At 47.2% G+C, this 26,585-nt stretch overlaps 1 protein-coding gene across 1 annotated transcript in view; it reads left to right on the forward strand.

Moving 5' to 3' along the window:
• LOC130491253 (ras GTPase-activating protein 4-like) overlaps positions 1-26,585 on the forward strand; it is a 57,092-nt gene that overhangs the window by 23,938 nt on the left and 6,569 nt on the right. The window contains exons 2-14 of the mRNA XM_056864966.1: positions 2,896-2,952; positions 3,486-3,599; positions 5,972-6,033; positions 12,217-12,346; positions 15,636-15,717; positions 17,375-17,509; positions 19,005-19,096; positions 21,127-21,244; positions 23,049-23,202; positions 23,325-23,389; positions 23,508-23,620; positions 24,620-24,812; positions 26,118-26,255. Of these exons, the coding sequence (XP_056720944.1) occupies positions 2,896-2,952; positions 3,486-3,599; positions 5,972-6,033; positions 12,217-12,346; positions 15,636-15,717; positions 17,375-17,509; positions 19,005-19,096; positions 21,127-21,244; positions 23,049-23,202; positions 23,325-23,389; positions 23,508-23,620; positions 24,620-24,812; positions 26,118-26,255 (1,453 nt within the window). The remainder of the gene's footprint in view (positions 1-2,895; positions 2,953-3,485; positions 3,600-5,971; positions 6,034-12,216; positions 12,347-15,635; positions 15,718-17,374; positions 17,510-19,004; positions 19,097-21,126; positions 21,245-23,048; positions 23,203-23,324; positions 23,390-23,507; positions 23,621-24,619; positions 24,813-26,117; positions 26,256-26,585) is intronic.

The following is a 26,585-nucleotide window of genomic DNA, read 5'->3' on the forward strand; positions in this document are numbered from 1 at the left end:
GTGTGTATAAAAATGCTGTCAAGTCATAGCTGACTTATGGTGACCCCATAGGGTTTTCAAGGCAAGAGAGGTGATTTGCCATTGCCTTCCTCTGCAGAGAGACCTTGGACTTCCTTGGAGGTCTCCCATCCAAAATACTAGCCAGGGTCAATGTTGCTTAGCTTCTAAGATCTATCGAGATCAGGCTAGCCTGGGCCATCCAAGTCAGGGCAGATCCTATCATTCCTGATTCAGAGAGGTGACAGATTTACCTCCCCCACAACAGAGGCAGTGAATCATTCAGAGATGTTATAGGCAGCCTCCTCCATGGATGAGCACTTTGGGGGCCCCAGGAGTCTTTTAATTGTCTAATTCCACAACTTGCAGCGGAGCTAGCGGTCCCATGGAACAACTGCAGAATTAGATGCCATTGTTCCAACCTAGAGACAAAAGCTTATCTGCATTTTCTGCTTATCTGCAGTTGGTTTTCTACTTGGAGGAGCAGCCTGGGTTTTTTTTTTGGTGTGTCTGTGTGTGCGCGCTCTCATGCATTTGAGATGGAAGAAGCAAACAGTTTATAAAACCCTTTCTTGGCAGCTGAACAGCTTTTGTATTTGGAGATGAGCCCCAGACAGTTCTGCGGCCAGGATTCCTTTCCGGCTGTCTTCTCATGCCCGGGGCTTTGAAGTGAGAATTTTGTACTAGGCGCCTGTCATCCGAGATACTATTTCCTAGTGGAGTGTGTTGTGTATTCAGCTCTGAGCAGGTCCCTGTTTTTTCTGCTAGCTGTTGAATTTTATTTACAGTGGTTTAAAAAAACAAACCCTTTTTTGCTCAGTTGTTTATTTTTTTTGTTTGCCGTTCTCCCACTCCATTATGGTTGCCAGCCTCCAGGTGGTGGCTGGAGATCTCCCGCTATTACAACTGATCTCCAGGCGACAGAGATCAGTTCAGTTCCCCTGGGGAAAATGGCCGCTTTGGCAATTGGACTCTATGGCATTGAAGTCCCTCCCCTCTCCAAACCCCTCCTGCCTCAGGCTCCACTCCCCAAAATCTCCAGGTATTTCCCAACCCGGAGCTGGCAACCTTACCCTCCATCTATCAAGGAGCTCAGGGCAACAATTCCTGTCCTTGTATTTTATCCTCACAATCACCCTGTAGGGGAAGTTGGGCTAAGAGAGTTGGTGGCCTTGATGGACCTTGGTCTGATCCAGCATGGCTTTTCTTATGTTCTTACATTCTAAGGACCTCAGCGGGGTACAATGCCATAGTGTCCGCCCTCCAAAGCAGCCATTTTCTCCAGGGGAACGGATCTCTTTAGTCTGGGGATTGGTTGTAATTCCAGGAGAGTTCCAGGCCTCACCTGGAGAATGGCATCCCTCTTGATTTCGGTTCTTTTTATCCTCTACATCTGATTCGAAGCCTGCCTTCTTGTCCAGACTTAGTTGATCTATCAACCCTAATTCATACTTCTTTACCCTGTAGGCTGGATTATTGCAGTGCACTCTTTGTGGGGCTGCCCTTGGTAGTAACTTGGAAACTTCATGTACTGTAGCATGCTGTGGCCTATTGGTAGTTCGAAATCACGTGGTTGGTTTCTGATTTGCTTCCGAGCTCAATTCAAGATGCTGGCTGTTGCCTGTATTGGTAATGTAGGGTGTTTTCTGGTATTGTTTTTACTTGTATGCCGCCTTGAACCTCTGGAGAGGTGGCATATAAATTGTCTAATTAAATAAAGCTCATCACGACTATGACTCTCGTATTTGGGAGACTGCTTCTCCCTATATAGGCAAAGATGTTCACAGAGCTCTTCAGAACATTTTATTCTTGGTGCATCCTCACCATGACAGGTGTGAATTTCTTCAGCTAGACTGTGAAAATCTTCTGTCACAGCTGTAGTCTATTGGAAGGCGTTTCCCAATAATGTCCCCCTGGTTTGAGAAGGCAGCATCTTCTAGGCAGTCTATTTTCAGAGGATGTGCTTTTTTTAAAAAAACAACGCTTCTGCCCTTTAGCGATTTACAGATTGGTAGAAGCTGGCTGTAATCCTGTTGGGTTTTAACTGCTGCTATTTTAATGTGATTGTCCTTTTATAAAAATAGGATGTAAGTTTTCGCATCAATTATATCTCTGTAGGAAAGAATCTAGCTGCAACCTTGTAGTTCCTCTACTATCTCGGGGGCAATCTTTCTGGAAGGTATTTGTTTTGAGGCAAAAAAGGAGCCAACAGCGAGAACCTTTCTTTGAAAACAGAAAATCCCACATTAAGCCTTTCAAAATACAAAGGGTTTCCATGGAGCAGCATAAGGTATACCTAAGGGGATGTTTTAGATGTCCCGATAACAGTTCAGTGAGTGAAACAGGTAGTCCTTGAAGCCCTGAATGATCTTATGGAGGGGGGAGGAGACACAAGAGAACCCTACAATTCCATTGAACTTAGACAAGAACTGTCTTTGTAGACAATCCATCCTTCCCACAAAGACTTCAGAGTGGTGTGTATGGATACTCCACCCCCTTTTTATCCTCTCAGCCACCCTGTTTGGTAGTTTCAGGTGGGATTTGGTAGAAGAGCAATATTTGAGTCCAGCAGCACCTTCAAGACCAACAAGATCTCCAGGGTATAAGCTTTCGAGAGCTCTAAGAGAGCTGTGACTAGCTCAAGGTCACCCAGCTGGCTTCATGTGGAGAAGTGGGGAAACCAATCCAGTTCACCAGATTAGCGTCTGCCACTCATGTGGAGGAGTGGGGAATCCGACCTGGTTCTCCAGATCAGAGTCCACCGCTCTGAACCACTGCGCCATGCTGGTGTAAACACAACCCTAATAGCCTGGCTTTAACTCATCTATTTATTAATAATATTATACCTTTCTATCACTTGGGGGGGAAACTTAATTATTCTTTATTTCTTTTTTTTAGTACAGGAAGCAGTGACCCTTACTGTATAGTGAAAATCGACAATGAAGCCATCATCAGGTAACATGGCAATGCTTCAGTGCCCTATATCTAACGCTTTCTCTTCTCCCGCCCCTTTTTCTGGGGCCACAAACAGGATTGACTCTGAAGTCGAGCTTCAGGGATATGCCCGAGATATGCCCGAGGCATCCAGTCAGGGCATCCAGTCAGTGTGAAAGTTCAGAAGGAGTACTTCTTTAGCTTATTTTGTCCCAATTTTTAAGCAGGTTTGGCTTCAGAAAGAAATCCCATTATAATTCGATACAAATGTGTATTGTACAGGGTTACCAACCTCCTGGTGGAGCCTGGAGTTCTCCTGGAATGCTAACTGATCTCCAGACTACAGAGAATCAGCTCCCCGGGAGGAAATGGCAGCTTGGGAAGACCGACTCGATGGGATCACAATCCTTTTGGATTTCCAAACGTTGTTTGTCCTCGATGAATATTTAAAACCTAGCTTTCTCAGTTTTAGTAATCTCCAAAGGATGGCTCTTCTATCCCTTTTCAGAAGACATAGGCCTGCTATTTATTTGTCAATCCCTTTCTTCCCACAGGACAGCCACAGTATGGAAAACTCTGTTCCCTTTCTGGGGCGAAGAATATGAGGTCCACCTGCCTCCTACTTTCCACTGCGTATCCTTCTACGTGATGGATGAAGATGCACTAAGGTATGACGTCACTTTCTGTGGAGTCCATCCACACTTTCTTTATGTCCCCTCCCCACCGTTCAATACTAGCATCTTACATCATGTAAGTATGCAATTGCCGAATACTAAGCCGGACCCTTGGTCCGTCTAGCTCACAATTGGAAATAGCTCTCTAGGGTTTTTGTGCAAAGGAATTTCTTCCCCAACACCTGCTGACTGGGACCATTGGAAATACCAGGGGCTGAACCTGGGACTTCCCGCATGCATTGTACTACTGAACCACTCTGTTTATTTACTTCTTTTATACCCCATTCCCCCCCCCCAATCTCCTTCTTCTTCTAGATCCCCCCCCCCAAACACACAGAATTATTTAGCTACTTTGGTAGCCCTGATTGTGTAGAAAGATATCAGTGTTGTAAATAGATAAATATGTCTCATTATTACCAACTGAGCTTCTCTCAAGCCAACTTCCACAGGGGTATCCATGTGGTTCCCCCATCCAGACACTGACATGACTTGCAGTGCGCTCTTATGCAGAGTCACTGCAGTCTAAGCCCATTGAAATGAATGGTCTTAGACTGGTGTAATTCTCCTCGGGATTGCACTGATAGGCTTGCTTAGGATCAGCAGGTTTGCTACGCCATTGCCGTTGAAAGAATTCTTCCACCCTTCCCCAAACAAAGGATGCTTTCAAAATCCCCCTCATCTGAATTTCCCCCTGGATTATCTGGTCTTGTTTCCAAAGTGGAACTGATGCTTTTAAAAAAAAATCTTTAGAGAGGAATTTTTTTTATTTAAACAGTGACTACAAGTGCCAAGTCAATGGTCCTGTAGCATGAGTTACAAAAAGAGGTATGGGTCCCAGTAACAATAAAGCAACTTCCTAGAGGCACCTGTTTTGCCACTGTGTGAACAGACTGCTGGACTTGATGGGCCTTGGTCTGATCCAGCAGGGCCTTTCTTATGTTCTAACTTAGCAAAAGTGAAATGTGTACAATTCTTGGACCCAGAAAGACAGCAGAAACAATCCTACTTGCCACACACTTACATCTATCAGTCTATCGAGCACATTTTTTCCAAGTAGGTTCAGGTAGTTTACATGTTATCCCTTCCCCATTTTGTTCTCACAACACCCTTGTAAGGTAGGTTAGGTTGAGAGAGAGAGAGAAAGTAAACGGCCAAAATAAGCTTCACGACAGAGTGGGGACCTGAAATTAAAAAAAAAAAAAAAAAGCAAAGTGGAACTGATGTGTTAAGAATCCTCCACTGTGGCAGGTTTTTAATTTCTGCCTTTTGTACAGCATGTGTTCTGTGAGCATGTGTTCATGCTGCTTTCAGTTCCGTTTATTTGCACCTCTCCCCCCCCCCACCCCGTTACTTGGTCATGGTTGCTTACGCACACATTGATAAAACCCGGCAAAAAACTGAATCTTGATGGGATTATGCGTACAGTTGCATCGAAAATCTTTTTTGCATGCCGCTTTACTTATTGTGCTGGAGTTCACATGTGCACATTACCAAGATCACGCAAAAATAACGTTTGCAAGCATATGTACGATTGCATTGATTCCCCCCCCATTGTTTTATCAATGTGTGCGTTCTAATTATTAATGCAGAAGATGGATTACAAAAATGCATGAGTATGCAACCATGTCGAGACTAACAAATTTGCTTCGAAGAAAGCTGATTGATGACTACAAGCAGAGATGGCAATTGTTTTTCGATAGATATGCATGATAAAATATGTTAATGTTATGAGGGATGGCGTTAGGGGTAAACAAGAGCAGAGGAGTTACATTATGGTTTAAGTATGATTTAATTATGGTATTTTTATTGGGTTGGGTTTTATAAAATAGAAATATTGATACAGGTATTAGTTGAAGATCAAACAATATAATAGCATTTTAGTTAAGTAAGAAGAGAAATGTAGTACTATGAGTTAGAGTTATTAACTATACTTTGCATTTCTATAAGAGATTTTATCGGGGGGGAATAGGTAGGTGGGTTATCCTGGGCACGGACACAAAATGGAATGAATTGTTAAATTTTCCCTATATGTCTTTTTCCTTTTCCTTTTTCTGTACCCCTCAAAAAATGAATACAATTTATTTTTTAAAAAATAATGCAGAAGAAAGCAAATAGGCAAAGGAGGTGAAACCCATATCATACTGGGCATGCTGTTATTCTGGAATGAATTTGATTCTTGTAGTTAGCGAGGAATACAGCACTAGGGAGGAATTGTAGCCAGACAGAGGAATAAGGAACATCCATTCATCCCAATGCTGGGCCAAACCTATATAATCTGACAATTTCAGGGTTTAACCTTTTGTGGTGGTTTGTGACAACCTTTTGTTCTCCCCCCTTCCCTTTTGGTCTCTTCGTTCGTCCGTCAGCCGGGATGATGTGATCGGGAAAGTCTCCCTTACCCACAGCCTGCTGGCTGAACATCCCAAAGGTGAGATTGAGTCTCCCAGCAGAGGATCTATTTTTACTTTGGAGTGAGTAAACAGAGCAGAGGCGTCTCTGTGACTTTTGAAAGCTGGTGTTTGCAGTTCTTCGCTGGGTACTCCAAGTCAGTTATGGTCAGGGCAGATTGGCCATTGGTATATAGGAGTTCAATCACCAAGCACGAATATTGAGGCACCATGGATATTAAACAGTGATGTTTTTCTAGTAGGGTCTTTTATGCATGGCTGTTTCACTCGCCATCACCCTTCCGATTACTTTAGGTCTTTGTTTGGATGATGCATGCCATTTCCGACCGTCAGAGGTCGCCTTGCTCTCCCCCTGCCTTTCCCCGCGTTTTGCCTGCGTTTTCAAATTTGAGATAAAACAGATCCCTCGAAACGCGGGGAAAATGCGGGGAAAGCAGGGGGAGAGCAAGGCGACCTCTGATGGTCAGAAGTAGAAAAAGAAGAGTTGATTTTTATATGCCGACTTTCTTTACCACTTAAGGAAGAATCAAACTGGCTTATAATGACCTTCCCTTCCCCTGCCCACAACAGACACCCTGTGAGGTGGGTGGGGCTGAGAGAACTGTGACTAGCCCAAGGTCACCCAGCTGGCTTCGTGTGTAGACGTGGGGAAACAAATCCAGTTCACCAGATTACCGTCCGCTGCTCATGCCGAGGAGTGGAGAATCAAACCCGGCTCTCCAGATCACAGTCCACCGCTCCACTGCTCTTAACCATCACACCACCTGTATGGCATGCATAATCAGTAAAAAGACCCAAAGTCATCAGAGGGGTGACGGCGAGTGAAGCAGCCATGCATAAAACACCATTAATGCCACTAGGGAGAAGCCTGGTGGGCTGATGACCTGGGGCAGTATCGTGCAATGTGGGTGGGAGCCCCCAGATGTTGGCCTCTGCAAGGGGGGCAGGAGATACCACTGTCTCGAGCCAAAAGGAAGCTGCAGGGAGCCTGCTCCTTCCCTACCCTCTTTGTCTGGGGACGGGGCTGGGGCATACTGGGGGCGGAGCCCTAGGGATGCCAGCCTCCAAGTGGGACCTGTGGATCACCCAAAATACAGCTCATCTCCAGAATACAGAGATCAGTTGCCCGGAGAAAAGGGATGCTTTGGAGGGTGGCCTCTATGGCATTGTACCCTACTGAGGTCCCTGTCCTCTCCATGCTCTATCCCCAAATCTCCAGAAGTTTCCCAACCCGGAGCTGGCAACCCTACCTCCCCATCCTCCACCTGCAGCCAGAGGGGGCCTGGCAACCCTACGGGGCCTGTTCCAGTCCTGTTTTGCCCCCTCGTCTGCTGCTAGTTACAGTGCCATCCTAAGTAGACTTGCCATTGATCCATTGATCAATAAGATATTGGTAAAAAATTGCAATACTCAAATTCCATTTTTATACTGAATAGTTTATTTTATTCTTTGTTACTATTATGTATAATATTTAATAACCAAGGTCTGTAAATGGTACATTATAATCACTAATAATAAAAACTGATATATTGTTAGGTATATAGTTAAATTTAATATGCAATAAGGAAGTTATATTTAGATATGATATAAAATAATATCAGGATTAGAATTTTTAGTGCAAAAGGGCAAATAGGTAAATAAAAGGATGGAGGAGGATAAAGGGGAAGTTTTCACTTATTCACTTTTTAATAATGATGCATTTTCAATAACAATATGCTGATATGGAATATTATGTCACTGTTTCTGTATTTGTTGAAAAGTTTATATATGATTTATGGAAAATAATAAAAAAAAAAGTTCCTTTAAAAAAAAAACTAAGTAGATTTGCCCCCTTTCTCAGCCCATTGCTCAGTTTGATCTGCAAACTGAATCAAGGTATAGCCCCCTGACTCCTGTTCTCCTCCTCTCCCCTGCTCCCCCGGGCCAGCTGATAGTTTGGCTGATGGCTTTCCTGGAGAAGAGGGGATGGACCCATCATGAGGGTTGCCAGCCCGGGTTGGGAAGTACCTGGAGATTTTTGGGGCGGAACCTGAGGAGGGGAGGGTTTGGGGAGGGGAAGGACTTTAGTGCCATAGAGTCCAGTGGCCAAAGCAGGAGATCAGTTGTGATAGCAGGAGATCTCCAGCTAGTACCCGGAGGTTGGCAGCCCTACCCATCACACTGAGCTCCAGTTCCCGACGCCCAGCCTTGCCCGACGCCCCCCCCCAAATCCTACCAGCGTCTAAAACTCTCTAGAAATGGGAGTTTCCTGCTTGCTAGAGCACGCCACTTTCTAGAGGAGGGTTGTATTTTGCAAATGAATCCAGTAGTAATTTTTCATTTTGACACCTACAATCTCAACATACTGCTTGTTCAATTCAGATCTACTGGTGTGTTTATTGCTAAGGTGATAGTGCATTTTTTTTCCATTTGGGAAAAATGGCATTGTTACAGGGTGCACTGGAAAGGAAAGGGCGGGGGAATAAAATAAAAAACACCCAGCCTGCCTCTTAGGTAAGAGCCCTGTGGCACAGAGTGGTAAGCAGCAGTACTGCAGTCCAAGCTTTGCTCACGACCTGAGTTCAATTCCAACGGAAGTCGGTTTCAGGTAGTCAGCTCCAGGTTGACTCAGCCTTCCTTCCTTCCAAGGTCGGTAAAATAAGTACCTGGCTTGCTGGGGGTAAAGTGTAGACGACTGGGGAAGGCACTGGCAAACCACCCCGCAAACAAAGTCTGCCTAGGAAACGTGGGGATGTGACGTCACCCCATGGGTCAGGAATGACCCGGTGTTTGCACAGGGGACTACCTTTACCTTTTACCTGCCTCTTAGAGCCTTAAAACTTTGAAGGCAGACTTGCAGGTATTCGTAATTTGCATCAAACTAATTCCAACCACAGCCAAGAAGACTTCTGGGGTCTTTAGAAAGCAACATTCTGGAGCCTGCCACTGTTTCCCCAAATCTTTACAGATCCCCCTCTCCTTATGCCTTAGCGGGAATCTGAGCTGCAGAAAAGAACAGGATGGAGGGACGGGAAACCGGCAGGCAAGAGATGGTTCCCGCAGCAGAATTCCTTTGCCCCCCCCCTTTTCCCGCTCCACGTTCCTTGCCGTCGCCTGTCTGCTGGGCTAGACAGGAGCCAAGAGAGGACGTGAGCTGCTTGCTGAAAGACCAGCCAAGTGTTCAGGGGGACCCCGTGACTCATCCTTCAGGCGTAGGAGGAGGGCCTGTCTCGGAGAAGCACCCCCCCTCCCCCGGCAGCAGCTGCTGGGCTTGTCATACCCTCTGGGATTCAATGCCCTCGACGTGTACAGATGATGCAGCATAGATGAACAAGGATGAATGCTTCTGCCAATAGTATTTAAGAATGCAGGTTCCAAGACCCTAGCCACGCATTACAAGGTACCAAGTCCGTACCCTGTCAAGCCAGATATGATCTGGGTGTTCCGTGTGTAGGGTTGCCACCTCCAGGTTGGGAAATACCTGGAGATTTTTGGGAAGGAGCCTGAGGGAGGGGGGTTTGGGGAGGGGAGGGACTTTAATGCCATAGAGTCCAATGGCCAAAGCAGCCAACTGATCTCTATTGGCTGGAGATCAGTTGTAATAGCGGGAGATCTCCAGCTAGTACCTGAAGGTTGGCATCCCTATCCATTTGGAAACTTAATTTTCGGTAGGGATGCCAGCCTCCAGGTGGGACCTGGGGATCCCCTGGAATTACAGCTTATCTCCATTCTACAGAGATCAGTTCCCTGGAGAAAATTGATGCTTTGGAGGGCGGACTCTATGGTATTGTACCCCACTGAGGTCCCTCTCCAAATGTCTAGGAGTTTACCAACCTGGATCTGGCAACCCTGTTCCCCCATCCCCCGCTGGTGGCCCCAGAGGGACCTGGAACCCTAATTCTCGGGTGTATGAGGGCCTCTTCGGATTGGGACTGCAGGACGTAAGGACAGAAGATTCTTGCCTTCCTGCCGTGCCTTTTCCTGACCTGAAACAGAGGCAGGGCTGTTTCCCCACAGTCACTCTGCTGACTGCTCCGTTGCTTCCTTTTGATTATGAGTGCCTTTCTCGACTGTCAGAGGTTGCCTCAGTCTCCCCACGCGTTTCCTTGCATTTTGCCCACGTTTTCCAGATTCTCGCTAAAACAGCATCTGGAAAACACGCAGAAAAGCGCGGGGAGATCGAGGCAACCTCTGACGGTTGGGAAAGGCATGCATTATCCAAATTGCAGAGTGACTGCGAGGGAAACAGCCCTGCATAAATGGCCAGAGACACTATTTGCCCCACTGGAGAAATTTACTTAAACCGCGGGGTGACATGTAAGTTTCCCAACAAGGCGGCTTCAGGTTTGGAACCTAGCGTGGGGCAGAATCTGAAGCCCCCTTTTGCCACACGCTGCAATCCTGATCCATTTCAGCCCACCCGTTCCCACATGCCTGAGTTTCAGAAGATGCTGGGAATTCTGAGTTTCGAATGTCAGGTTTTAAATAAACCAGGGTGGGTCAGAAGCCGTATAATGTATAGTTGGGCCCTTTGGGGAGTGTGCATGTGTTAGAATCGACCTGTTCTCTGCATTCTCCACACCCGTTCTTTGTGCATTCATTGGTTCTTCTGGGCACAGGTGTCATGGGTAAAATCGCACAGCACAGAAAAAAAACACCCTTGCAAATTGATCGGTGAAGAAGGTCAGAGGAATGCACAGCAAACTAGCATGCTTCCGAATCTCCCCTCTCCTCCTAATCTACCTCACAGGGTTGTTGTGAAGACAAAAGAGGGGAGGAGATAAATGTATAATTTCTTGAGGTCCCTGAAGAAAGGAGCAAGAGTCCAGTAGCACCTTGATTTCTGGAAGGGTATGAGCTTTCATGAGTCACAGCTCACTTCTTCAGATATCCAAAGAAGTGAGCTGTGGCTCACGAAAGCTCATTCCCTGCCAGAAATTTTGTTAGTCTTTAAGGGGCTACTCCCCCCCTTTCCCTAGATTTAACAGCCGCTGGCTATCCATCAACCACTTCACACTTTTAAAAGGGGAGATAAAATTTAACTTTTCCTTGACACTATAAAGAGAAAAGTTGCCACATCGCTCACGCCATTGATCGATCTATTTGACGGCAGATAACACAGTATCCGCTTCTCAGAAAGCGTCTTTAGCTGTTTTATCCGGGGAGTGATATATTTATTTCGTGCAATATTATTTTGTGGACATGCTAAAACAGTGTGGGCTAGGGAGTCAGGTAACCAAAGAAGTGAGCTGCGGCTCACGAAAGCTCACGAAATACCCTGCCAGAAATTTTGTTAGTCTTTAAGGTGCTACTGGGCTCTTGCTCTTTTCTAGGGACATTACACGTGTAAGTGATGTACATTGTAAGTATAAATTTGCATATAAAAACCATACAGCCTGCCTACACGACGCAACCGGCTGTACCAAACCCACAGCAGCAGCAAGTGGAGGACTGGAACATTCCACACATCTGAAAAGAAACCAGAGGGACCATGTGGTCCTCCGTCGTTTGAACGAGTCTCTCGATTTCTCTTTCTGCGCTATAAATATTCTCGCCGCTATGAAGCAATAACCATCAGATCTGCTTGCCTTTTGCGAGTCATGCCGAGTTGGGTTTTCTGACTCATTCTGGGCGGTATCCAGGCTGTGATGCCATTCCTCTTTTGAAAGGAGTTGGCTTGGCTGGAGAGGTGTTGAGTCATGGTTTGAAGGAATGGCGCACTCTGCAGCTTCTGTGCTTTCGTAGATGTCGAAAATTAGTTTATGATTAATTCAGCCCCTGTCGAAGTATTGCAAATAGCTGCCCTTAGGGTAAGCATGGCACAAATAAACGTTTTAATGTTCATCTACTGCTTGTTCGTGACTTATGACAAGGTCTGTTACCGGCTGGCAAGTTGAGAAAGCAGAACTGGCAAGAAGTCTGGAGGGACAGGGGTTGCGGATGGGTCGAAACACCCACTGCTTCACCTGTTGTACCTGAAAAGGAAAGGCAAAGATGGACGTCATCAGAATTGTGATGATGCTTTCCTTCCGACCTTGAGACAGTTTCTGCCAGCATTTGTTGTCAAATGGATGGGCCGAGAGTTGCCACAGCTATCGTTTGCATGGCATTTCTGTCGTGTGCAACTCTTAAATTTAGTTTAGCCTTGCGCCATCCCTGCAAGGTGGGACACTGCTGTTCTCACATGGAACACTGTTTGTTTTTTTCTCCTCTTCTGCTTCCAGGTTATAGCGGCTGGCTGAACCTCACCGAAATCGACCCGGATGAGGAAGTGCAAGGGGAACTTCACCTCCGGATTGAAATCGTGGGCAGTGAGGCGGCCAAAAAGCTGCGATGCCAGGTGTTCGATGCTCGGTAAGACTGACTTGGGGTAGCCGGAGGGGAATGGGGGTTTGAAAGGTGGGCAGGCCCAGATGAAAAAAGAGATCAGAGAAGTCTAAGGCCGTTTATGCTTGGTAATTAGTTCCAGGCTGAAGTGCCCCGCATATTTTTTTGAGTCCTTCACGCTGAACTGTCATTCCAGAAGTCACTGCGAAACTGGTGCAAACCTGCTTCGCATTTCTTAAGAGCCCCTTTAACTCAACCTTTTTTATTTGCTACGTCCCTGCCTTGAAGCATCCACTCAAGGAAGCATGAAGAATCACAGCTGAGGGTTAGCTATGCAAACAACGATTGCTAATGGCTATGCAAATGAAGGAGCAGGCGAGTGGGGGGATGGAATTTGTTTGACTTTCTCCTCTTGCATTGGGACCGTGACTAGTCATTTTAAAGGTCAGATTTAAAAAATGGAGCCTTGAGCGAGCATCAAAATCGACCCTGCATAAATGACCTAAGAGAAACAAAGCAAGGCCCGAAGCGGTGGGGAGAGCAACAAGAAGGGGGACTCGGTTTAGCGCTGGTTCCAGGAGTGAGGGAATCAGCCAGATGTCCCACGGTGGGACCCCACCACCACCAGATCTCCTTGCGACCTTCAAGGGATGGGGGGGAGAGCACCGGTTTGCCAGTAGGGGCCACCCGGTTAGCTGCTTCCACCACCACCCCTCTGTAATGCATGCACCTGTCTAGCTTTACTTCCCATGGGGCAGGAGGAAGCAAGGGGGAGGCTCCAAAATAATGGGTCTTTTGCAGCCGACTGACCGTGGGGAACTCCATAGCTGGGCCCGGCTCTGCTCAGTCATCTTTGACTGTCTTCCAACTGTAGGATTCCTTGGCTAAAAGGCTGAAAACATCTTTCCTAGGAGGAAAGAATTCTCGTCTCAGGCCAGTTCTTGTAGCTCAGTTATTTATTTATTTTCCCCCTTCAACATTTCCATAGACGGTTAGCATGTTAGCATTCTCAACAGCTAGTAGGGGAGAAAAAGTCCCGTCTCTTTAATAGAGGCTTAAGATGTGAAAACAGACAGCTGGGCAGGGAGGTCAGTAATATCATCTGGGAAATAACATCCCATTAAGCTTCTATTAAAGGGGCAGGACATTCCCCCCCACACACACACTATTAGCAACTCTATATAATGTTGGAAGGAGGGATTGCTAGAGAAGCCAACCAACTCAAGTAGTTAAATTAAAGCCAATACTTTACAAGTACTTGAAGGGCTGTCATATAGAGGATGGTGCCGAGCTGTTTTCTGTTGCCCCAGAAGGTCGGACCAGAACCAGCGGGTTGAAATTAAATCAAAAGAGTTTCCGTCTGGACATCAGGAAGACCTTTCCGACAGTTAGAGCGGTTCCTCAGTGGAACAGGCTTCCTCGGGAGGTGGTAAGCTCTCCTCCCCTGGAGGTTTTTAAGAAGAGGTTAGATGGCCATCTGTCAGCCATGCTGATTCTGTGACCTTAAGCAGAGGATGAGAGGGAAGGCATCTTGGCCATCTTCCGGGCATGGAGTAGGGTCACTGGATGTGTGTGTGGGGGAGGTAGTTGTGAATTTCCTGCATTGTGCAGGGGGTAGGACTAGATGACCCTGTTGGTCCCTTCCAAATCTATGATTCTATGATTCTATTGCCTGAGACCCCCGAAAATAAGGACTGCCCATGTTAAGGAGGGACAGCTGGAGAGAAGATGGCTTATTAATTCATTTAAAAGAACACTGAAGTCATGTTGCAATCTGTCCCTTTAAATTTTGCATGCTATGATCTGCATTCAAGGGTGGCATCTGTCCCCCCTCCTCCCACTTCCGTGAATCACAGTGACACTACCATACCTCTGCTCTGACTAGGAGCCACCAGGGGATCAGCCAAGGCCTCTGCCAGAGAACGCTCCGCTCTTGTGTTTCCCCTCTCCAATTACCTGTGTCCTTAACCATCAGCAGGGCATTTGACTGACAGCACGGAATGAGCCGTGCTGTTCCGTTTTTAAAGGAGATGCCAGACAGCTTTGTAACAAAGGTAGACAGCTTGGCAATTGATTTTTGCTTATTACCTGTGATGATCATTACTACATACTAAAGGTAAAGGCAGTCCCCTATGCAAGCACCAGGTCAGTACTGACCCACGGGGTGACATCACATCACGACGTTTACTAGGCAGACTGTGTTTACGGGGTGGTTTGCCATTGCCTTCCCCGGTTGTCTACTCTTTACCCCCAGCAAGCTGGGTGCTCATTCTACTGACCTCGGAAGGATGGAAGGATGAGTCCACCTCGAGCCGGCTACCTGAAACTGACTTCCGTTGGGATCGAACTCAGGTCGTGAGCAGAGCTTTTGGCTGCAGTACTGCAGCTTAATACTCTGCGCCACGGGGCTCCTATATTACATATTACTGCTGTATTAATAATGGCTTCTAATTTTTAAAGAGCTTTTCAAAGAGTTTCATGTATGAGCTCAATACAGCCCTGGAGAGCCAGCGTGTTGTAGTGGTTAGGAGTGGCGGAACCTGGAGAACCGGGTTTGATTCCCCGCTCCTCCACATGAAGCCAGCTGGGTGACCTTGGACTAGTCACCATTCTCTCAGAACTCTCTCAGCCCCACCTACCTCACAAGGTGCCTGTTGTGGGGAGAGGAAGGGAAGCAGATTGTAAGCCGGTTTGATTCTCCTTAAAAGGTAGAGAAAGTCGGCATATAAAAACCAACATTCCTCTTCTCCTTCTTTGAGGTGGGCCAGTATTATTCTCCTGCTGTATCTCCACACAGTGTAGACATACTCCTTAACTTGCTTGCGACATCCTTGCGAGGTAGCCTAGGCTGAACAAAAAGGTGGTTTTCCCAAGGCCACTTGGTCTTTGCTTTGTGGCAGGGCTCCCGCATCCATTTCTCCTGAGAGTCCTTGGTCTCTGAACATAGTTTCCATTCTTAGCTATCATGGTTAATTGTTATTGATAGACCTGTCCTCTGTGAAGCAGTCTAGTCTTTCTTTTTGAAACACTCATAAGAACATAAGAAAGGCCCTGCTGGATCAGACCCAGGCCCATCAAGTCCAGCAGTCTGTTCACACAGTGGCCAAACAGGTGCTTCTAGGAAGCCACAAACAAGACGACTGCAGCAGCACCATCCTGCCTGTGTTCCACAGCACCTAATATAATAGGCATGCTCCTCTGATACTAGAGAGAATGCAGCATGACTAGTATCCATTTTAACTAATAGCCATGAATACTCAATTGGTATGACAACTGTCTTCCATCCCTTTCTTCTCGTCCCTCTTTTCTTTCCCAGGGATTTGGCCCGGAAGGACCGGAATGGAGCCTCCGACCCCTTTGTCAGAGTTCGTTATAACGGCAAGACCCAGGAGACTTCAGTGAGTCTGGGCCGGGGGGAAAAGAAGACGGGGCTAAACAAGGCACTGGGTGTGTTCCAATGATAAGAAGCAATGGGTTCCTCCTACCCCAGCAGCTGCCTAGTTTATGGGTACTAGGCCATCTCCTGGCCCCCAAAAGGGATTTGAAGCTGATTCCCCTTCTTTCTGGCGATGCACAGGGCAGAAATGTTGTCTCCCTGTGCAAGGAGTCTCCAGTGTGGTGTAGTGATTCAGAGCGGTGGTTAGGAGCGGCAGACTCTAATCTGGAGAACTGGGTTTGATTCCCCACTCCTACACATGCAGCCAGCTGGTGTCCTTGGGCCAGTCACAGTTGCCTCCGAACTCTCTCAGCCCCACCTACCTCACAAGGTGCCTGTTGCGGGGAAGAGAAGGCGACTGTAAGCCAGTTTAATAGTAATTTATTAATACTGTCACTGACCAGCAAAAAACAACAACAAATTGTAAGCCAGTTTGATTCTCCTTTAAAAAGGTAAAGTTGGCATATAAAAACCAACCCTTCTTCTTCTTCTTCAAGCACTGGGTCATTACTGACCCATGGAGTGATGTCACATCATGACGTTTACTACATAGACTTTGTTTGTGGGGTGGTTTGCCAGTGCCTTCCCCAGTCATCTTCCCTTTACCCCCAGCAAGCTGGGTACTCATTTTACCGCCCTCGGAAGGATGGAAGGCTGAGTCAACCTTGAGCCGGCTATCTGAGACCGACTTCCGTCGGGATCAAACTTAGGTCGTGAGCGGAGCTTTGACTGCAGTAGTGCAGCTTATCACTCTGCCCCACGGGCCTCATCAAATTTGGGCAGTGATGTGTTCAAAACAGGGACTGATAGTTAACACAGGAAGAGCCCTGCTGGATCAGGCCAGTAGACCATCTAGTCCAGTATCCTGTTTCCCTTTGGGAAGTCCTGAAGCTTGGGCACAGAAGCCAAAACCTCCCCTTCTTTTTTCCTTCCCCAGCAACTTGCATTCATAGATACACTGCATATGAACATGGAGGTTACATAAGGACATAAGAAAGGCCATGCTGGATCAGACCAAGGTCCATCAAGTCCAGCATTCTGCTCACACAATGGCCAATCAGGTGCCTCCAGGAAGCCCACAAACAAGACAACTGCAGCAGCAGCTTGGTGTTGTGGTTAAGAGCAGTGGTTTGGAGCGCTGGACTCTAAATTGGGGAACCGGGTTTGATTCCCCACTCCTCCACAAGAGCGGCAGACACTAATCTGGTGAACTGGTGAACTCCTCCACATGAAGCCAGCTGGGTGACCTTGGGCTAGTCACAGCTCTTAGAGCTCTCTCAGTCCCACCTACCTTGCAGGGTGTCCTTTGTGGGAAGGGGAGGGGAAGGTGATTGTAAGCCAGTTTGATTCTCCCTTAAGTGGTAGAGAAAGTTGGCATATAAAAACCAACTCTTCTTCTTCATTGTCCTGCCTGTGTTCCACAGCACCTAATATAATGGGCATGAAATAACAGGCATATAATAGTATATAATAGGCATATAAGAGGTTCTACTTAGTATAAGAGGTTTCACTTAGCCGTCACAGCTAACAGCCCTTACGGGTCTTTTCCATGCTGTTATCAACTCCCATTAGATAGCCATCTAAGCCAATCACCGTTACAACATTTCCCCCCTCTCCAGGTGATCAAAAAGTCCTGCTATCCAAGATGGAACGAGACATTCGAGTTTGACCTGGACGAGTCTGCCCCAGAGAAGCTGTGTGTCGTAGAGGTTTGGGACTGGGACCTTGTCAGCAGGAACGATTTTCTGGGGAAGGTAAGAGAGACAGAAAGAAAATGGACACAAAATGCTTATAGAGCATTGAGGCTAGTTTGGAAGCAGCAGCAGTGAGAACGGCCACCACTCTCCGCCCTCTGTCTGGGAGAGGCTTCACCTCCAAAGGGGGGAGCTTATCTATCTTACATATCTTATCTATCCTATCCTGTTAGATAATTACGTTTTATCCTACTTAGCAGTCAGGGTGGGGCTCTGGACAACATCATCATGCAGCTCCACACTCCAGTGGAGAAGTTCCCACCTTAAATGTTACTTCCAGCGTGGTGTAGTGGTTAAGAGCGGTGGTTTGGAGTGGTGGACTCTGACGTGGAGAACCGGGTTTGATTCCCCTCTCCTCTACATGAGTGGTGGAGGCTAATCTTGTGAACTGGGTTAGTTTCCCCACTCCTACACATGAAGCCAGCTGGGTGACCTTGGGCTAGTCACAGCTCTTAGAACTCTTTCAGCCTCACCTACCTCACAGGGTGTCTGTTGTGGGGAGGGGAAGGGAAGGTGATGGTAAGCTGGTTTGATTCTTCCTTAAGTGGTAGAGAAAGTCGGCATATAAAAACCAACTCTTCTTCTTCTTCGTTCTGAACACACAAATGTAGGATTCACTGGTATAATTTAGCCTCTGTCCAGCTGGATTTGTGGCATTTAATGTTTAAGAGTGAGTCGATGCAATTGTTTGACTGCCATAGTTTTCTGCCAAGAGGCTTTGGCTCGGTAGAGTAGTTTGCTCTTTGAATGCAGAAGGTATTCAGTTCAGTCCCTGGCTCTCCAGTTGAAGGATCTCAGGTGCTAGGGAAGACCCTTCTTTGCTTGCCATCCTAAAGTAGGGGTGTTGAACTCATTTGTTATGAGGGCCATGCCTCGCCAGCCCAGATCGAGAGCGGGTGCGTGGCTGCCTTAGCTTGCTCGTGGGCCAGGTAAGAGCGCTCAAGGGGTCAGATCCAGCCCACGGGCCTTGTGTTTGACACCTTGCCCTAGAGAGCTACCATCAGTCCGAAAAGACAAGATGGAGTGCGACAGACCAAGTGTCAGGCCTTTGCTTTTGAAGCAGGCCAGAGGCTGGCTCCCAGTCAAGGCCAGGTTCTGGCTGCTGGTCAAGGTTTTGTTTTCATGCTGAAAATCCTGTTTATCCCGTCTCCGTGTTATGTCCTGAGAACCGTTTCTATGAGAACCATTATCTCTTAGTTCGGCACCGTGGTTTCACTTTGTCGTGCTTTTTTGCATTGAATGCTTTTAAACTGTAACCCGTCTACATTGACTCCATTAGCACCCTCTCCTGCGTGAGAGAGCAGTCAACTTCTGTAAATCTGTCTTTTTGCTCCCAATAAATTAGCATTGCTTAGGTTCACCTGCCTGAGCGTGTCTGTTTATGGGACGCTAGGGATAGACACCTGAGCTGACACCAAGCTCCTGACTCGGTGGAAGGCAGCTTCATGTGTCTGGTCTGTCTTTTGCTCTGGAAACAACCTGTTGTTTCTTGCAGGTGGCGTTCAATGTCCAAGGACTCCTTACTGTTCAGCGAGAGGAAGGCTGGTTTCTCCTCCGACCAGACAAATGCAAGCCACCACAGGATGAGTGAGTTTCCATTCTGGGGGGGGGGGGCATCACCTGGTCCCCAGGGGAAGTGGAGTCCACTGATTTTATAACGCTGGGATGAGTTCTAGAGACAACTAGAAATGCATAAACAAAGAACAATTACACAGGGATTGTTTGCAACAATAGTTTTACGGATACCGTGGACCACCAAAAAGATCAACTCACAAGAACACATGACGCTGCCTTCTACTGAATCAGACCCTTGGTCCATCAAAGTCAGTATTTTTAAAAAAAAGATATTTTATTAACATTTGCAGAAAGAAAACACACAAATTACATATACATACATTCACACAGTTTGTACTCCTTTGGGGAGTCTGTCTCTTAATTTCAAATATCCTATACATTGTCGAAGGCTTTCACGGTCAGAGTTCATTGGTCAGAGTTCATTGATGCCTGCCACAGTTGCTGGCAAAACGTCAGGAAAGAAAATTCCAAGACCACGGTTACACAGCCCGGATAACCTACAAGAACCAATCCTATACATTATTCTTATAGTCTACGTGTTTTTTTTTAAGTTCCTTCTATCCTATATAGTAAGTTTTATAAACTAATCTTTATCTCTAACAATCTATCTTTTCTGTTTAACATATTCGAAATAGCATTCCCATTTTTTTTTAAGTCTTCAGTCGTCTTCTCTTTGATCAAACTGGTCAGTCTGGCCATCAAAGTCGGTATTGTCTACTCAGACTGGCCACGGCTCTCCAAGGTCTCAGACAGAGGTCTTTCACATCACCTACTTGCCTGGTCCCTTTAACTGGAGATGCCGGGGATTGAACTTGGGACCTTCTGCATGCCAAGCAGATGCTCTACCACTGAGCCACTGTGCCGTCAAGTCGCAGCCGACTTACGGAGACCCTGTAGGGTTTTCACAGCAAGACATGAACAGAGCTGGTTTGCAAAATATTGTCGAAGGCTTTCACGGTCAGAGTTCATTGGTTCTTGTAGGTTATCCGGGCTGTGTGACCATGGTCTTGGTATTTTCTTTCCTGACGTTTCGCCAGCAGCTGTGGCAGGCATCTTCAGAGGAGTAACACTGAAGGACAGTGTCTCTCAGTGTCAAGTGTGTAGGAAGAGTAATATATAGTCAGAAAGGGGTTGGGTTTGAGCTGAATCATTGTTCTGCACATTACCTTTGATACTTTTTGCAGGACAATGATTCAGCTCAAACCCAACACCTTTCTGACTATATATTACTCTTCCTACACACTTGACACTGAGAGACACTGTCCTTCAGTGTTACTCCTCTGAAGATGCCTGCCACAGCTGCTGGCGAAACATCAGGAAAGAAAATACCAAGACCCATGGTCACACAGCCCGGACAACCTACAAGAACCAAAGAGCTGGTTTGCCATTGCCTGCCTCGGTGTAACAACCCCAGGGGCTTCCTTGGTGGTCTCCCATCCAAGTTCTAGCCAGGGCCGACCTTGCTTAGCTTCTGGGATCTAAGGAGATCCGTCTAGCCTGGGCCATCGAGGTTAAAGCAAACATGGCTTCTCTTTTGGGGAATGAAACGTGGGCCATGGTGGTGAGAGCACCGAATCCTAATCACTAGACCTTTAGGGAAGGTAAAATGACATCAAGTCACAGGTGACTTATGATGACCCCTCATGGGGTTTTCAAGGCAAGAGACTTTCAGAGGTGGTTTGCCATTGCCTGCCTCTGTGTAGCAACCCTGGACTTCCCATCCAAGTACTAACCAGGACCAACCCTGCTTAACTTCTGAGAGCGGACAAGATCAGGTTTAGCCTGGGCCATCCAGGTCAGGGCTTAGAGACGCTTAGCCTGGACTTAAAGATGACCCCATTCAAGCCACCTACCCTTTCACAGAGTTCATAGATGGTCATCCCAGGAGAACCGGTGGCAGAAACAAGCCCCAATGAGCTACCCTGAAATGCAAGAGCGAGGTGGTGATTTATGTTATAAACAATCCTGATCCCCGCCCCAATGGAAAAATAACTCGCTTATGGGGCATCCTGACCAGGTGACTGTCTTTGTTTCTGTTTCAGAGGCAACCTGGGTGCCTTACACCTCCAAGTGCGCCTTCGGGATGAGATGGTGCTCCCTTCCAGCCACTACCAGCCTCTTGTACAACTTCTGTGCCAAGAAGTTAAGGCGGCGGCACAGGTAAGATTTGACTGGACTTTTTCCCGCAAACGTCCCCCGTGTCTTCTTATTTCCTTCCCGGATAGCTTTGGAGTCGTCACTGCTCAGTGTTAAAAGGCCGCATGATCCATGAAGAGTTCCTTAAGCGGAAAGCAGCCATGGAGGGCCCCAGATTGGATCCGGACTGTTGGTCTGTTTGGCTCCCCCCCCCCCCCACTAGGGTGGCCATCCTCCAGGTACTGGAAGATATTACAGCCCACTTGCTCAATGTTATTCTAATAAAAAAATATTTCAAACCGTCAATAGCATCTATTCTTTTTTTAGTGTTTTCAAAATGCAAGTGTGTTACTTGCACACTTTAGATATTATATACAAAGTCAACTAAAGCAAAACATAACACTCAATGGACACTCTTTTACATCAAGTCAACACCAAATCAACACCTTTTTTGGTGACTGTTCCAATCTGTCCGTTATAGTAAAGTTCCCGTCTGGGAGGTCCGCAGCAGTAATTTCTTGTCAGTTTCATTCATTTATATATAGCTACTCATAGGAACCTTTGGAGGTCTTAAGGAACGGTGTATATACACCTTGAGAATAAGAATTCTACTTCCGGGTAATAAGCTGATGAAAGCAATATGAAACGTGTTTGATATCTGGAGGGACACGTCCTTATCATACCTGGTATCCTTTGGGATAAGGTTTATTTTCACTTTCTATTGCCGGGAATCACTGGCTGAGAGTTAGCAACCCTGTTACATCCCCTTTCCCTTGGGGATATAGAGTGCTATTAGCACAGGAATGCTGTTTTTGCAATCTTCAAAGAGAACCGACACTCGCCGCTTGTAATCCTTGCGTGAATGAAACTGACAAGCAATTACTGCTGCGGACCTCCCAGACGGGAACTTTACTATAAGGACAGATTGGAACAGTCACCAAAAAAAGTGTTGATTTGGTGTTGACTTGATGTAAAAGAGTGTCCACTGAGTGTTATGTTTTGCTTTATTTGACCTTGTTTATACTTTGTATATAATATCTAAAGTGTGCAAGTAACACACTTGCATTTTGAAAACACTAGAAAAGAATAGACACTATTAATGGTTGGAAATGTTTTTTTATTAGAATAACATTGAGCACGTGTGCTGTAATATCTTCCAATAATTTTTTGATTGCTAAATAACCTCCAGGTACTAGCTGGATATCTCCTGCTATTACAACTGATCTCCAGCCAGTGGAGATCAGTTCACCTGGAGGAAATGGCCCGCCCTCCTCAGGCTCTGCCCCAAAAACCTCCCGCCGGTGGCAAAGAGGGACCTGGCAACCCTACACCCCACCCACCCCTCACAGCTTTGTTTTGCCGCTCAGTTACACATCTGGGGATCCTCCTATGTCATTGGGCCATTAATGTCGTCATTCTTTGACCCTCTGAAATTATTCACTCTCTTGTCTGCTGACATTTTCTCCTTGGCTGAACTGGGGTTTCTTCTTTTGTTTCCCATGTCCATCTGTGTTTTGGGCAAATGCCGCAGGGTCTCCCAATGTGATGCCACTTCTGGGTCATGTTGGAAGTGATGTCATGGCATTGAGGATGCCAATTCCCTCTCCGCCATTTTCCCTGTGATTTCCCCCCCCCATTGCCCAGCCAAGCAGGGATTGGCAGTGGTGGGGGTGGGAGGTGTCCTGCCAGAGTGGGAAACCTGGTAACTCTAAGCCCTTTCCCCACACACAAAATCAGGTTTTCATGTAACTTTCCCCTCCTGCGGTATTTATCAGTATTTGCGATATTTGTGGAAATTGTTTTCTCCACTTTCTTTGTCCCCTCACAGGACAGGAAAGCGCATTTAATAACCCTCATCGATGAAACCACAACTGCTGAGTGCAGGCAGGAAGTTGCTATCAACCTTGTCAAGCTCTTCTTAGGTCAAGGGTTAGCCAAAGAGTTACTGGATCTTCTCGTCAAGCTAGAATTGGACAAAACCGGTACATATTCCGGGCACGGCAAAAATTAGGAGGGTGGTCTCCGCATGGTTCGAGCCACCTCTCCATACCACTAGAGTGGGGAGTGACTTGGCCCCAATTGCAAGTGGTTTTCTTTGTTCCAGATGAGCCAAACACACTCTTTCGGAGCAACTCTCTGGCCTCGAAGTCGATGGAGTCTTTCCTGAAGGTACGTGCCGGGCTTGCCGTCTGCTGGTTAGAATCTGGCCCGTAGAAAAGCCGTTGTCTGATCCTGCCACCCGCTGCCTCACCGCTCCTGTCCCGTCTCTCCGTGTGCCGTCCTGTAGGTGGCAGGAACGCAGTATCTCCACAGGGTCCTGGGCCCGACCATCAACCGCGTGTTCGAAGAGAAGAGATACATCGAACTGGACCCCAGCAAAGTGGAGAGCAAGGACGTTGGGTAAGAGGAGCCGACGGAGAGCTCAGCAGGGTCAGGCCTACCTAGTCCTGCCTCCTGTTTCCTATGGAGGCCGCCAGATGCCTCCGGGATAGGGTTGCCAGGTCCCTCCTGAATCCCCTGCCCATCAGTTTGCTCATGGGCCCTTCCGAGAGGGGGAAAAAATATTTTCTCCACAATCCGTGTGTAATCCGTGTGACTATCCGAGCTAGCAGCTGGAAGTAATTGAACCCTATGAGGTCTTTGGTTCTTGTAGGTTATCCGGGCTGTGTAACCGTGGTCTTGGTACGGTCTTGGTAACCAAGACCACGGTTACACAGCCCGGATAACCTACAAGAACCAATGAACTCTGACCGTGAAAGCCTTCGACAATATTCCTATGAGGTCTTTTTGTCAAAGCACATATGACTCTTACTAGCAGGCTGAGGAAGTAATTTTCTGTGAAACGTGTGTCTATATCTGGAAAACACATACCAGCAAACTCTCAAGCAATGTTATCTACGTCTTGGCTACTTTATTGTTCATCGACTTCAGAGAAGTCCCATATGAGTTCTTATATAGAGTTATTTGTGGACCTCGCAACCGTTGGAGTTGCTTCACTTATTGTTTGTTATGAGTGTTACACAATAGTCTTTCCTTTTGAGTGTCTGCACTCAATATTGAGTGCAAATAAATATTGTCATATGTGTAATATCTTCACATGTGTGTATTGCAAATGAAGTCTGTTATTGTAATTGTCACATTATATTTTCTATTTCAGTCATGAGCAATGGTGCTGTTCTTTTGTGAAGGTTTTATACATTATCAACATAGGTTTTGTTTTAGAATTTATTATTATAAGAGAATTGATGCCATTCACTCCTACTTGGAGCGCATGAACGGAGGAGCATGAGTTGGGGAATGGATGAGTTGGGGGAACCCACATTGCCAGGGAATCCTGCAGGAATAGGGGAGAAGTTGAGGTCTTGACAGGTGAATCTTGACTTCTACCTGCCTGGCCAGGTGCTCCAGCCTCCATCGGACTCTGAGCGAAAGCGACCTGATCCAACAGAGCGTCCACCTCCTTCGGTCCTACTTGACCGACCTTCTCGCTGCCGTCGCCAAGTCCGTCAAGCTGTGTCCCGCCGTCATCCGCGCCACCTTTCGCCAGCTTTTTAAGAGGGTTGGAGAACGTTTCCCCGAAGAGAAAGACCAGGTGAGTGCAGGGAAACCTTAACCCTATCCTTTTCCTTTCTCCCTCTCTCATAATTCTAGAACGCGGGGTCATCTGCTGAACCTGAAGGGTGAGAGTTTCAAAACTGATAAAAGGTAGCATTTTTTCACGCAACCCATAGTTAATTTGTGGAACTCCCTGCCCCAGGATGTGGTGATGGTGCCGACTTGGAAGGCTCTAAGAGGGAAGTGGACATGTTCATGGAGGAGAGGGCTATCCATGGCTACTAGTCAAAATGGATACTAGTCATGATGCATACCTATTCCCTCCAGGATCAGAGGAGTATGCCTATTATCTTAGGTGCTGTGGAACACAGGCAGGATGGTGCTGCTGCAGCCGTCTTGTTTGTGGGCTTCCTAGAGGCACCTGGCTGGCCACTGTGTGAACAGACTGCTGGACTTGGTGGGTCTTGTTCTGACCCAGCACGGCTTTTCTTATGTTCTTATGAATCTCGAAGCCTCCAAACTGCTGAAACCTCTGAGAGAGGGCAAGGAATTAAAGGGGCATGCACAAATGATTCATGGCAAATTTGGATTTGGGGCAGGGATTGGAAGCAAGATCAGTGGCATCAGGGGAGGGAAGGCGGCATGGTATAGCCCGATATTGTCAGATCTCAGAAGCTAAGCAGGGTTGATATTTGGATGGGAGACCACCAAGGAAGACACTGCAGAGGGAGGCAATGGCAAACCACCTCTACTTCTCTCTTTCCTTGAAAGCCCCTTGTGGGTGTTGGGGTCACCATAGGTCTGTTGCAACTTGATAGCACAGACCTACGTAAGGTGGCATCAGGCAGGTGTTTTGGGAGGCGGTTCCAGCCAGTAAAGGTCAGAAAGGGCAGAGTCCTTTGGAGGGAAAGCTTTGGACATCTGAAGGCAGTGGGAACCAGAGAAGCAGAGGAACGTTGGAATACAAAAGCAGGGAGAAAGGCAGATTTAAGGCCATGGCGGCCTTTGAAGGTGAGGAGGCGGAGTTTCTGTGGTGCCCATGAGAGAGCTGGAAGCCAGTGCAGGCATTTCAGCAGTATTATCTCAAGGTCAAACTGCATTGTTGCCGTTTGACCAGCAGCCCTTGGTGGCTCACAAGTGCAGTCAAACAGCAGGCCAATAGCTCCCTCTTTTGGAATGCTGCCCTAGCAATGCAGAGCAAGGTGCTTGGGTCAGGTTCAAGACCCTGGTCATCACCACGGAGGGCACCCCAGGCAGGTGGGGTTGGAACCGCGGCTGCCAACGGGCGACCTTTTCCCTCGCTGTTGGCGTGAGCTCCGCCCTGCTCCTTCTCCACTTGCAGAACGTCAAGTTCGTGGCCATCACCAGCTTCCTCTGCCTGCGCTTCTTCTCTCCGGCCATTATGTCCCCCAAACTGTTTCACCTGCGAGAGAAGCACGCCGACGCCCGCGCCAGCCGGGCCCTGCTGCTCCTGGCCAAGGTAAGGCCTCTGTTTGTCCTTGCTTCCCAGATAAGAGAGAATCCTAAAGGTTAGTGGATTTGAGGCTAGGTTCTTGGCCAAACAGCTGGAATTCGTGGTTGCCACTGCCTCCTCCTCTCTGTGCATATCTGAGAACCCGCGGGAGAGGGGAAGGAGGATCTTTGTATCCTGTTGAACTTTGGCGCAAGCCCAGCAGCTCATTTCTCGTGTTGCTTTGACATCATGCTGTAAGCATCCGCTGCTCTTCCTTCCTGACATGGGAGAGGAGAGGACGGCCGCAATGGTACCTGCTTGCCCATTGTTGGAAATAGTATGGTGGACTAGAAGCTT

This window comes from Euleptes europaea, chromosome 19 (genome assembly GCF_029931775.1).
Source record: "Euleptes europaea isolate rEulEur1 chromosome 19, rEulEur1.hap1, whole genome shotgun sequence".
Lineage (NCBI taxonomy): Eukaryota > Metazoa > Chordata > Lepidosauria > Squamata > Sphaerodactylidae > Euleptes > Euleptes europaea.